The sequence below is a fragment of the Diadema antillarum genome, unplaced genomic scaffold, assembly GCF_040938485.1.
Source record: "Diadema antillarum isolate AM-2024a unplaced genomic scaffold, OU_Dant_1.0 scf00000038, whole genome shotgun sequence".
NCBI classification, from domain to species: Eukaryota; Metazoa; Echinodermata; class Echinoidea; order Diadematoida; family Diadematidae; genus Diadema; species Diadema antillarum.
The window spans coordinates 1055580-1069697 of record NW_027270927.1 but is presented as its reverse complement, the minus strand read 5'-3'; the positions used below and the strand labels follow the sequence as shown (position 1 = coordinate 1069697).

Here is a 14118-nt window from a genome sequence, read left to right as displayed (position 1 = left end):
ATTTTTGTTCAGTGAAAAGCCAAGACTGTTTTCAATGTTTTGTTTTTCTTCCTCATTTCTTTTCAGAACAAAAACAAAGATGAATATACTAGATAAGATATTCCACGTCTTATGTACATACGGACATCACAATAATGACAAATGCAACAAATTTAACAATCAATACACAGAACAATATTATGAATGTATCACATTATGACAACCTCTACAATAGTATTCACCCCTAACTATTGGCCGACAAACCCATAAGATCACTCGAAAAAGTGATTTAACTATACGTGACATAGAGAGTTAAGTAATTGGATAGTCAAACCGTTCTAATAGACATGCAAATATGTAGTACATAGTAATGTTGGAGGTGTAATATTCGTCATATCTACCGTGATGCTACTCTCTATATCTGAAGTGTAAAATTAATATAATTTGTTTTGACTCGGGGATTCATGAGAAATATTACACCATGGAGTTTGGCAAAACGTAAGTGATATACGTGTACATAATTAAACGCCGAATTTTGTTTTGAGATTGTTTTCCGCCTTATCTTGGTTCGATCTAAGGATTGGATGTTGGTATCCTCCTGGAATGCACGTAAGCCGAATATCCGATGAGATCGACGAGTTCAAACAAGGTCAAGACACTCCCTCCTAGCCATAGTCCGAGTGATCCTCCAATGTCACCTGAAATTTGCGAGGGATATGCAGAAAATTAGTGACGATACATGTATTTAATTTTATTATTGAAGATGAACGCTCATTTCCCAGGAAAATTCATAATACAAATTGAATTTTAAGCAGTATCATTCTCAATCTCATTATACTAAACTTGATATCACAGTGTCCTGTGGTAACATGAATTATCATTATATTCCTAATACAATCTTACAGACATTGTATTGCAAAGCAACGTGGTTCATAGATTTTATGATGCAGCTCGTCAGTTTGTTACAATTGCCTATTTTAACACAAAAACGAAATTCACTTCGTGCATTGATCTCTGACACTTTCATACGTTTGTTAATATTGATATTGCACCTTTTGGATCTCTGGGCGCAATTTTGAAAGTCATTCAAATGAGAATTCCGTTAATTTCAGGAGCACTTACAATGCGATTGTGCTAATAAGATTGTGCGAGAAATGAGATATTTAATATCAATTTGTTCGAACTGTCATATGAAAAGCCCCCCCCCCCCCCCCTCCACTAGATTCTAAAACTAGAGCTTATTAAAGATAATAAAAAGTTTTGGTACCTCAAAAGTTTTCTTGAATTTCCTTGTCTTAGTTTGTGTTTCAGGTTAAAGTACCTTTCATATAACTAACACTGTGAGACTTACTCGCCCCAAAGTGCTCTCATGTCTTAGTAATCATGCAATTAACTGCGACCAGCAGCCCCATACGCATAGCGACCAGCAGTCCCATACGCATAGCGTAATCGGGCTTCGCATTGTTGCATTCAGGATCATGACAGATTTAGTATCGCAGGATAAATGTCAACTTAAAATCCCAAAAATTCTTCACTTTGAAGACTTACCAATTAAGGTGAAGTATTGAAAACAGGCTTCGGGCAACGTTTGGTTCTTCCTATAGTCCCTTTCTGTTCGAATTGATGACTGAATAAGACTCGGCCGAGAGGACCTTGGGAGAGCTACCTGTACACTGAATACTACAGCCAGTGATTGCGAACACATCACATGCGCACAAATTTCAAATCCATCAACGGATAAGATGTTTGTGTGCGCATGCGCTGGCCGTGTTAGTCAGTGTATGTAGCTCTCCCAAGGTCCCCTCGACCGAGTCACATTCAGTCATCAATTCGAAAAGAAAGGGACTATTGGCAGAACCAAACGTTGTTCGAAGACTGTTTTCAATACTTCAACTTCATTGGTAAGTCTTCAAATCGAAGAAATTTTTGAATTTTAAGTTGACATTTACCCGCGATACTAATTCTGTCATGATCATGAATGCTACAATGCGAAGCCCCATTACGCTATTCGTATGGGGCTGCTGGTCGCAGTTAGCTATGCGTACAATGGGCTGCACGCTGCTGGTCGCAGTCAGTGGTTTCGTACAATATTTATCGACGCTGTACGGCGTCAGCTCTGGTACGAAACCATTATTGTATGATTACTAAGACATGAGAGCACTTTGGGGCGAGAAATTCTCACAACGTACTTTAACGTGAAACACAAACCAAGACAAGGAAATTCAGGGAAACTTTTGAGGTACCAAAACTTTTTATTATCTTTAACTGGCAGCATAATACTCTTACAGTTGACTGTATCTCCACTTCACTTTCAGCTTGACATCGTAACATTGAAAAAGCCAGCACAATTACATTTTAATAATACTGATTTCAGGAATGCACTGTTTGCGCCTTTCTGCTTTCGTTGTACGTGTTGTACACAAAAGCACACACATCCATAAATACATCCATACACACATAATATATATCTCATATAGTTCATATCTCACATACATTGCTATATTATTCTTCACTTACTCATCAAACAGGCAAATGTGTAGTCTGCTTGCTGAGAAATTCTCTGGATGGACAGGTCCTTCATATAAACAGTGAGGGCACACAGGTTCTTCCTGGTTATACAGCGAAAGAGAGAAGTGAGGTTGATAGACTAAAAAATACATGTCCAAACTTTTACCAAAGTTATTGTCCTTTTCAGTTCATCCAATAAAATTAACGTGGGTTTATTTAAGAAGTTTTTTAAAAGAATGTAGACATACAACATTGCAAACCATCTTATTTAAAAGGCGAGTAGAATGAAATAAAAGGCAAAGCCATATAGGTCATGGCCATTAGCAGCAGCAATAGAAGGATGACACAATTCACATTGCAGAACTCCTTTAGAAATGTTCTCGACATCTAACCCTTTAACTTGGCAATAATGAGATTGGTTGAGAATATAATCTATTCTAGTACTTTTCCGCTTTGTAAAGTATTGAACTCAGTGTGAAAATGTCACGAGTTGTCCTTACTTGCGATCAAAATAAAATTACATCGTGAAACACCAAAACATTAAGCTATATTCAAAGTAATACGGTTGATAAGATTCCTGCTTGTTCACCATGAAGCTTCACTTTGCCGACGCTTAAGTTCATAGGTCTTTTTCTTTCTACCTTTTTGTTTGTTTGTTTGTTTCCTACCCAATAAGGTCATTAGGGGTCATCCTACGAGACCGACACCCACGAGTCATACAGCCCAGGCTGCCAGGAGCTCAACAATAGGTAAATAAAGCCCATGAGTTCAACACTAGGTAAAAACAGCCCACGTGTTCGACAGATACAACACGGGGCTTAATGTGTCTGTCTCGTGCGTCTTGTCTGCTTTACAGTGTCGAACTCATGGGGTGTATGACTCGTGAGCTGTCATTGGACTGTATAACTCATGTACTGTAAGACTCGTGGGCTCTTTGACTCGTGGTTTTCGGTCTCGTGACATTCACTCGGTCATTAGAAGTAGAAAAATTGTGCAATTTTGTAGTACCTTTGTTGTAAATCCTTTTTATCTTCACAAGTTTAATTAATTTATATTGTTGTGCTCCGTTCCGAAGTTAAGCAAGTATTTTCACATTGAATTTGTGAGGTGTAAAATATCTGATATACATCTCTCCTTGTTACCACCATTAAGTGGACACAATACATGCGCTAAACTATTCAATTACTCAAATGGGTCTTCTCATAAATCCCTAGTTTTGATTTCTCAAGCAGTCAGCTTCAGTCATTGTACATGGGTAGAATAACTTACCGACGGAGCAATCACTTACTGTATGCTTGAACGGGTCTCTTGGAATAATCCGGCGACGACATCTGCCCAAAAATCAGAAGGGAAGTTGGAAAAGGAAACGGAGGGGACGTACTCTCGGGTGAAGCACGGCAAAGGACAGTCACAAGCTTCCGATGTGAAATTTTCTTGTGGCAGAAAAAAAAAAGAACTCTCTGTTAAAATACCCGTCGTAAACTATGCTCGCAATGTCGAACTGTGCAACTACAAGTGCTCTTGCACCGACATGAAGTGTTCACCATTGATGTAAATAAAAGTGATGTACAGGTCACGATTGAAGCATTATAAAGACGGTTTGAAATATTTAAAAAAAAATCATAGTTTTTTTTCTGTTTTTTTCTGGCATGTTGTTGTTTCATACCTGGTATTGGGTATGCATATCAAAGCACTTCTGACTTTTATTTCCCTTTTTTTACGTAGACTGAAAAAGGCATTGTTTATAAGATTCTTACGTGAATGAGGCAGGATACATGTGAAGTACTCATATGATGTGCATTCTCTGGCGTTGCCTGTTTGGATGTGATGAAGAAGACAAAATGTATATCAAAGGTGTCAGCCTTCAAGGTCTTATCGTTTTACTGTAAACAAAAATAATTTGCATTTGAATCTCATTTGAATGTGCAAAAGTAACATTGTACACTATTTTGTTTATATGCAAATGTCATACTGTACACTTTGAATTTGTCGGAAATGAAATAAGATGAAATGAAATAATTACTAGGCCTAGACCCATTTATATCATTTTTATTCGTCAAAATGTTGGAGGATTAGGAAGCCTACTTCATTGTTGAGATGATATCCACTCTAGCAATGTGCATTCAAATAAATAAATTTTCTTAGCTGATGATTTCAAGTTCTATTAAGCCTGTCCTAAATATATTTGTGTCTGATTACTTTTGGGGGCCATTTAATAAAGTCTGTAAGATGAAAATAAGAATGACAATGGCCAATTGTATTTACATTTCAGAATCATACCACTTTAATAACATTATAGTATTACTTGTGGAAGATACAGACAAAGGTTCAGTAGAGGAAGTTTACGTGAAATCCGTCATTTTATGATTATTAGGAGATATTGCCATCCTTCTATTCTCTAATGATTATTGTAATTTCCTATGACATCAATTTCATTTTCATTAACTGCGCCAGGACAGGTAAGAGGGAAATGTGGGTTTTTGTTGTTGTTGTTGTTTCTTCTTTGTCCAGTATGTCAATCAACAAACGATGATATATATTTCACAATTAATCAGGGCGAAATCCTCTGACGTCCTCAAAAGGGATTACATAAGCGCAGTATCAAAGAACTTTATAAAAAAAAAAAATGCACTCCCTTCGAAACCGCGAAATGTGAACGCCAATCAATTCATTTCAATTGATCTCATCAACGTTAACCAACCTGTCATAGCCATTGTCCTACAACCACATTGACCAATCAGGAACTCGGATTTGCATTCTGCCTCACAAGTAATGTGGCAATACCTGTCGGAGTACTTCAATGTTTTGTTCCTGCACTGTCCATAGGGTTCTTCCAGGTTGGTCATCTGTGCATCACGTACAAGGAAGATTGTGGGACAAGGTAATTATTAATTATGTGGTAATTTTACGAGGGTGACCCACTGCAATAAAAGGATCTAAATGTAGGGGGAGGCCGATTTTCTGAATCACGATATGACATTATTGCCTTACTCTCCCTCTTTAATTTCATGTATAACTTAACTCATAAACGTTCTTGGTTGTGGAGATATCGAAGATTTTAAAAGAACATATTGACTGGTTTAGAATATCAGCGTTTCGAGAAAATCGCCTTCTCAGTTTTCCTTCCGACACGATAGAAGGTATGCTCTTAGCAATTGAACTCCGCGATGTTCATATTCCAGCTTAGCGCAGCGGTCTACGCACAAAAAATTGTGACCGTGCACCTCAAAACGAACATAAAGTCGCATACAATGATTTTGCGTGAGGACTGAAAATAAGTGAAATTGGTTAACCTAGCCAAACTTGACTTTTTCATATTTTCTGAAAGAGCGGGTCTTCTTTTGCATTATGCTAAAATTTGGTATCATAAAACGGGCAGAAAAGTGTGTCTTTTAAGCAGCTTATCTCGAACATTTTTGGTAGAATAGTGTGATTACGTGTGTCTTTAGAATCCCTTTTTCATTTCTGAAATACCTTGTCCACACTCTTCATTTTCAACTCTAAAAACTTTTAAAAGTTTAGCGCTACTGCTTTGAAAGTTGGCATTAATTATGGACACAATGTGTTAATGAGGCATGCTTAATTTCAGTTTAATCTGATAATCCCTTCATTGTTGTTACTCTGGTGGTTTACTTCCTGTTTTTTTGTCCTATTCATCGGACAGCCAGCACGGTTTAAAAGATTAAGCGCTTGAATGGACACTGCGTACTTCAGAGCCTCTTTTCTCAGTTCACACTTTTCCTGAGTTGGTGCTTTCTTTCCAATATTTTGATAAGTTAGAAGAAACCATTTGATTTGAGTTATACATCCTTTTAAAGCTTAAAGTCTGCTCTTTCAGAATGATTATGGTCTTAACTAAATATTCATGTCTGGCGACTTTTTGTTTGTTTTGAGGTGCAGGGTCACAATTAGTAACCAGGATGCAACGCATTGACCAATAAGATCACTCCCTCAATGCTATAAGGTGGAGTCTATCTGCAGCGCTAAATCCAAATCTTCGGACTCGTTTCTGCTCTGTTGAAAGTCGGAAAATCATGGCCCAGAAAAATTTCTTGCCTTTGCTTTGATCATTAAACGTTCAAAATTTCGGCGAATGATAGAAGAATCAAATGACAAAATCTTGTCAAAAACAGAAATTCGATCGAAATACTAGTAGAGCTCAATTTTCTCGGCTCAGTCGTAGGCGCCTTCCGGATCCTTTTGTATTGGCGAGTCATATGGGACAATAATCTTATTAATGCAGAGTGAGTAACTTTCGGTTAGTACTCGATTTTCAATACTTGTTTTCATTCAGCTAAGTCACTCGTATTCATAACGCACATCTCACAAATGACAAGATAGCCTATGTGCTTATACATTGTACTCACTGTTATTGGTCGGTGGGTGTTCCCCGTTCTATCGGGATCCCATGACTTTTTAATTGGTTTACACGTATAATAAGTATGCTACAGTCAATACAAGAGGATTACTAAATGCCCATTATTCATTTCACAGGGATGACTTAGAGTGATCATTGTGAGAGCACAAGGTCTTCTTCCTTTAGCAGATGACGAGGAAACATAACTGGCTTTAAAAATAATTACCGATATATATTTCGTGAGAGTCTTAATTGAAAGATTCGGATGTATATTTTGTGTGTGTGTGTGTGTGTGTGTGTGCGTGTGTGTCGCATTTCTGGGTAAACCACAAGTTGACTTGGGATAAATGAGCGAGCATTGCATCTGGAATCACACTCGGAACTAATATGGATGAGACAGTCTCTGCTCCCCATCCCGTCCCCCCCCCCCCCCCCTCTCTCTCTCTCTCTCTCTCTCTCTAACTATCTATCTATCTGGACTAACTACAGTGAAGGAGAACAGAAACAACCAAAATGAGACCATATCAAAAGTGTCCAACCTCAATGATATCGACCCCAACGTTTGTCTGCACGCCACTGGCGATGGAAAATCCCTGTCCTGATACCAAGGGCTCTGTTCCACGGTCGTAGAGAAGAACCTGGAATCCCGCCGCCACTCTCATATTTGGCTGGAAGAAATACTCCGTCTGCAAGACGTCCAAAAAGATTTCTAGACCTCTCGAATTTCCTGATGAAACGAAAGAGAACAACAGTGACTGATGTTAAGATTACTAATTGGAACAGTGATGATAACGATGATACTGATTTATGATTTATTTATGATTACGTGGTATTCCAGTTTCAGAGTCCTTAGGCGTCCTAAAGTAGCATCCCAATATAGTAATGTACCTTCAATATAAAACTGGATAAGAGAGACATTGGGCGTTCTAAGCATAATGTTTAAAGATGACTGCATTTGGCATAAGTTTTCAATTGGAGGGAAGTCGAATGTACAGTCTCTCTCGTAATTGAGTTCCGGGCAGATATCCACGCAATTCGTGTAAAAATCCAGTAATTCATCCATTCATTCGTAACAATACAAGTATTAAGTTTCAAGTGTCAGGTTCAATGACACTTATATCCAGCAAATATAAATATGATATTACATAACTACGTGCGCTCAGTTTGGAAATGCTTGGAGCACTTCATTAGAAGCACAAATGTTTGTAACAAGCGTGTCTTAACCCGAATGAGTAAGGTACAATCTATAATATGTCATATCATGGTAAGCATATGAAATTACAAAACCGAGGTAAGGTTTACATTAATTGGCCACAGGAAAGAGTGTTAATTTTGGTAGGTGTATCTATACCTGCAGAGGATACTCGTAGACCTTCTTGTCCGTTGTCTATATCATTGAACACGAAGCACACTCCCCAGTCGGTCATCCTCACAGTCAGGACAGAATTGTTCTGGTAATTTTGATTCCAGCTGATTCTGCACCAGTGATTTACCGTATGAGGTTTGTCATGTCATGTCATGTCATGTCATATGTCATATTTTATGTCATGTCATATGGATGTGATGTGATGTGATATGATGTGATTTGGTGAGGTGTGTTGTGATGTGATGTGATGTGATGTGATTTGGTGGGTGTGGTGTGGTGTGATATGTGGTATTGTGTGGTGTGGTGTGATGTGATGTGATGTAATGTAATGTAATGTGATGTGATGTGATGTGATCTGATGTGATGTGATGTGATGTGATGTGATGTGATGTGATGTGATGTAAAGTGATGTGATAGGATGTAATGTGATGTAATGTGATATGATGTGATGTATTGTGGTGTGGTGTGTTATGTGGTGTGATGTGAAGTGTTGTGATGTGATGCGATGTGATGCGATGCGATGTGATGTGATGTGATGTGATGTGGTGCGATGTGGTGCGATGCGACGCGATGTAATGTGATGTGATGTGAATTTATTTGGTGAGGTGTGATGTGGTGCGGTATGTGGTATTGTATGGTTTGATGTGATGTAATGTGATTTGCATGGTGAGGTGTGGTGTGGTATGTGATATGGTGTGGTATGATGTGATGTGATGTGATTGGGTGATGTGGAGTGTGTTGTGGTGTGGTGTGGTCAGTTATGTGGTGTGATGTGAAGTGATGTGATGTGATGTGATGTGATGTGATGTGATGTGATGTGATGTTATGTGATGTGATGTGATGTGATGTGATGTGATGTGATGTGATGTGATGTATTGTGGCGTGGTGTGGTGTGGTGTGGGGATTGTGGTGTGATGTGAAGTGATGTGATGTTATTTTATGTGATGTGATGTGGTGCGATGCGATGCCCGTGATGCGATGCGACGCGATGTAATATAATGTGATGTGATGTGATACGATGTAATGTGATTAGATGTGATGTGATGTCATAGGAAAGGATAATATAAAATGTTTGACATGATATGATAAGAAACAAGAGAAACAAAGGAAGAAGGCGTTAAGTTCATCATGATCATCAAGATTGAATGAAGTAACCAAAACACTTGGATTAATTCATATGCACCAAACACATGAATACAAATATTACATTTATACGTATCTTTATTATACACAGCGTATTTCACTTGACGAGATAACAATGATATGTTTTCTTTGTTGAAGTACTAGTTGTTTATTGATGAAGTGAGCTGAATCTCTTGACAAAATAATACAATAGTATATTGTTTGGTATTGTACCTGCCATATCATGCCGCATCATACCATCCTGAAACTGTTATTGCCATTATCTGCTATGGCTAGACACTATCTAAGGCTATGACAGACCGAAAAAAAAAACTTAAGAAGTTAAAAAGCAACATCTGTCTCAAACTAGATTGCCCCCCCTTATATGTTTCACAGTGACACACCGCGCATATTGCGGTCAGGATCAATTCCCGTCATATGTACAGTACTTAGATCACATTGACATGTACACACACATACACACACACACACACACACACACACACACACACACACGATTCATGCTACTCAAACGCATATTAACAACCTTTTCCTATCGCATCTTTAAGTACATAATCTCGCAAATTATCTTCTATCACATTGATTGAAAATGCAATGTATATAGAGTGTTTTAAACATATATATGCATAGTTATATATATATATATATATGTGACCCGCTACAACAAAAAGGTCCTAAAGTCGCGCACGGTCGAAGCCGTGAAAATCGAGTTTGAAGTCAGAGCATCATAATTGGTCAAAACTTACGATTTTCTGATTTTGACATATTATTGGAGTCTGACATGTCTTCTATCATCTGTCGAAATTTTGAAGCAAAATGATGAAAGGAAAGACCAAAAAATAGCGTTTTTCTGGGCCATGTTTTTTGGCGTTTCAATGAAGCAGAAACTGGTTCGAAAATTTGGATTGAGCGCCACAGATAGGCTCCGCCCCTAACAACGACCGGAGTGATCTCATTGGTCAGCTTGCTGCTTGCCGCTAACCGAAGCGTGAAGCTCGCACACTGCCAAGTCGACTGGAGCGTGCGGGCGGGGTGCGCTATGCCCAGCCGCTTCTCCTGGCATCCTGGTCACTGATTGGTCGGTGAGGAGACCGCCGACGCTGTGCTTGAATGAGCATTTCGGGGGTTGCTAGGGTTTACCTTCTATTGTCCGTAGGTGAAAACTGACTTGCGTGTCCCTTGATCGCGATTGCGTCGCAAAGAAAACTTTCAGGGCGCTTTTTTCGAAACAGTGATTTCCCAGACGTCTCGACATGCTCTCTTTTAAACATCGATATCTCCGCAGCCGATTATTTTCATAACATGAGTTATATATCAATTTAAAGCAGAAAGATTAGGGAATTTTGTCACGCAATTTCAAATAATCGACCTCGCCCGACTTTAGGATCATTTTGTTGTAGCGGGTCATATATATATATATATATATAAATAGATACATCCATATAGGAGATTATATATGTACATGTATACACATGTATATATATATATATATATATATGTATGTATATATATATATATAGATAGATAGATAGATATAGAACGAGATATAACACACACTCAGAAAGACGACACACATCTTACGCTAACACGGTTTCATTCAGCTGATGGGCCAGGGTGAGATACATGTCAGTCATTTCGTATGAGGAAAGAACAGACTCGTATTCTGAAACGTTCAGTTCCGGGTCGGCAGCTAATAGGTTGAACCGTCTGAGAAATTCTCTCATTCTCGGATCAGTCAGCTGCGACGACCTGTGGGATAAAGATTCACAGAGTGACTTCAAATTCAAACACAGTTAACAGACGTCATCGAACTTGTACTGCATGCAGTCCTGTCAATGACGTATTAGAGTTTTTCTTTAACGCTACATGTTGAATAATTTTCGGAGATAATTCTAGCTTCCCAAAGAAAGGGCACCATCATGGCTTCGCAAAACACACCTTGCTAATCAAACAAATTAGTATTTGTATGTGGTTAGATTCTAGTGAAAGTGCACATGTTAGTTGCAAACTGACCAGAATGACCCCCGTGAAGAGAAAGAAACGGTCGAAAAATTAAGGCTCACGTTCATTTTACTACGTATTAAGACCGAGGATATGACATACGTGCTGAAGTATTTTCAGTACCATCTAAGCAGAAGCAACAAGCGTAATTTTTGAATACTGTCATCGTATTGGAAATGAGTTTTACGCACGCTTGTCGGTATGTAGTCCATTACAAACAAACAGGCTAATGATGGACGATTGGATGATTTATGGAGGGGAGAGAATTCTCATTCGACAAAGTTGGGTATTCCGAATTGAAAGTCCCTTCAATGAATGTCACTGACAAAATATCCCTGAATGTAATGTGAAATCTATCTATCGCGTCTTGAGCATAAACTTTGCAAGTAATGTGTCTGCTGCTGATGTGCGTCTTTGTGGTTGCTTGTTTGTGTATGCTAGTTCTTGAGTTTCAATTTATTGGGTGTTGTTCGTTATTCCGAAGGTTCGCTATTTCGAAGGTTCGTTATTTCGAAGGGTCGTTAATCTGAAACACGCAAATTCCCTATACCCAGAGGTTCGTTAATCCGAAAATGAAAAAGGGTTCGTTAATCCGAAAATTTGTGGCGTTATTCCGAAGGTTCGTTATTCCGAGGATTAGTTCATCCGAAAATAAAATGTGGAACAATGAACCTTGGAAATAACGAATCTTCCAGGAATAAAGAGCCTTCGGAATAACGAACCTACGGAATTACGAGCAGTGTAACCAATTCATTTTCCCTAAACCTAACTTATTTTCATCCTATTTTGGACATGCGTGTGTGTGTGTGTGTGTGTGTGTGCGTATGTTTGAGAATTTTTAAGTACAATCGGCCTACCTGAAGACGTTGATATTGCAAATGGCGACGGACGGAAATGGTACCGAGTCTTCGTACGCGTAGACCACGTCCACACTCACTGGCGTCGATAGAAAATGGTGGATCCTGTTACTAATTTGCTGGGTCAACACAGCGACACATGCGAGAACGACAAGTAGCCAAATGGTCCTGTAAAAGTAGAAATTGTTTCAAATTATATTTTTTTACAATCGAATAATTTGTGATTTTCATATCACGTCTAATGAAAAATAACTGTATTGGAATTTTGTCTATACCGTAATAATCATTCACCTGCAAATTTCTTCACTTTGCCTCCCTCTACAAATTATTTTTTCGTAAGATTGCTACTGCTGATCTGTAAATTATCAAATATGTCGGGAAAAAGAGAGAACCAGTTATACTTGAACCTGTCATCTACTGCTTTCCGGGCAACAACACTACCACCAGGCTATCCCAGGTTGTCGGCAGTGACACGATGAACATAGAACCGTGTTCCCCAGTTATCAATTATTGCTGTCAAACATTCATCATTACTTACACCAAGAACACATGGTAAACATAGAAAATATAATCCTCTCTATGCAAAACTTATTACCACATATCACACAGACTGGCAGACAGTTTGCTTGGAAGGTAACAACAGTACAAACAGTATAAACTAAATTCAAAGATTCAAGAAAAGTATCAATGGCGCAGCTACACACATGGTTGAAAATTATCATTCTGTCTATTAAGTGACGAATCTCCACCAAGATTCATTCATCTAAGAGTTGATTTTTCAACCGTTTAATCATAACTATTATGTTTACATATTACATCGTTGACAAGTTTCTACGCATAAAAAAAGCTGCAACTAACATTTACCTTCGCCACCTGACTTCAGCTGGATTGAAAGCGTACTTCATCCCAGACAGGTTAACAGCATCCGGGATGTACTTGTAAAAGATGGCGAACCAAGAAACCCTGTCCCGATACGTCTTGAGTTTGATGGGTGTGTCCAGTCCAACTTTGCCATCACTGACCACGTCTATGACGGTCTGTTGCTTGGCAAAGTCTTTCAGCGAGTGGACATCAATGCGGGTGAGAGGCATAGTAGCCACTGTTTGATAAAACTCTATCACCTGCAGTAATATTATAAAATCATTTCTCAAAACTATTTCTGACATTTGCTCCATTGGTGAACAAGAAGCAATCATATACACAAAAAGACAATGTAAAGCGGAGTCAAGCTATAAACAGTTGCGAAACTGATAAGTAGATTCACCCCTTGTATTCGAAAGAAATTAAATTCTACTTAACTCATTTTTATAGACACGCACATACACATTCACAGACACACACATTCTCTCTCTCTCTCTCTCTCTTAACATTCTTCAAAAAGAAATGGTAAATTAACCTGTCTCTATGCCTATCTTTTGGCAAAACGAAATCTAACTTTTATATGTTTGATATATAGCTTTACTTTTTATTAAATGACTTCACTCATCCATCTTTTTGTCAGATATTCAATCTAACACTTTTAATGTTAGACATTGCATTCAACTAGTTTTAGTTTAAAGATAAAAATTAATGGAAATACAGACAGACAGACAGGAAAGACAGCACCAGGAAGAGACATATCTTCCAAAGATTCAAACAGATACTCACCTGTCATCAAATTTGGCGAACTTGAGTAAAGACTTTGGCAGTTGCTGTAATTGTTAAAAGAAAACGCTACTTTATAGATTACATGCCATGTTTGGTACAGTTTCAAATCACAAAACCGGAAGTCCTTAATGCATTCTGATATTTAAATGACAAAGAGAAAATGAATTTATCTAGAAAAATTCACCTGTCAGTATGGAGATTGACTCGCCTTCGGCAGACGTTACCTTTCCCCGGTATTCTTTCACCGCCAACAGTCGCAT

At 38.4% G+C, this 14118-nt stretch overlaps 1 protein-coding gene across 1 annotated transcript; it reads right to left on the bottom strand.

The window, feature by feature from the left end:
• Window positions 1-552: 552 nt before the first annotated feature.
• On the bottom strand, window positions 553-13302 carry LOC139709617 (acid-sensing ion channel 2-like). Its single transcript, XM_071621579.1, has 8 exons — window positions 13076-13302; window positions 12212-12379; window positions 10935-11102; window positions 8196-8320; window positions 7384-7571; window positions 5272-5333; window positions 2497-2588; window positions 553-677 (listed from the first exon to the last, which is right to left on the bottom strand). The coding sequence occupies exons 1-8, from the start codon at window positions 13300-13302 to the stop codon at window positions 553-555; spliced, it is 1155 nt and encodes a 384-aa protein (XP_071477680.1).
• Window positions 13303-14118: the final 816 nt, after the last annotated feature.

Excerpts from the sequence above, each read along its gene's own strand:
- LOC139709617 (XM_071621579.1), bottom strand. The coding sequence starts at position 13,302 with ATGCCTCTCACCCGCATTGATGTCCACTCGCTGAAAGACTTTGCCAAG. Across the intron at positions 11,103-12,211 it reads TGCAATATCAACGTCTTCAG|GTCGTCGCAGCTGACTGATC; the intron begins GTAGGCCGATTG and ends TTTATCCCACAG. Across the intron at positions 5,334-7,383 it reads TTGGGGTCGATATCATTGAG|ATGACCAACCTGGAAGAACC; the intron begins GTTGGACACTTT and ends CGTGATGCACAG.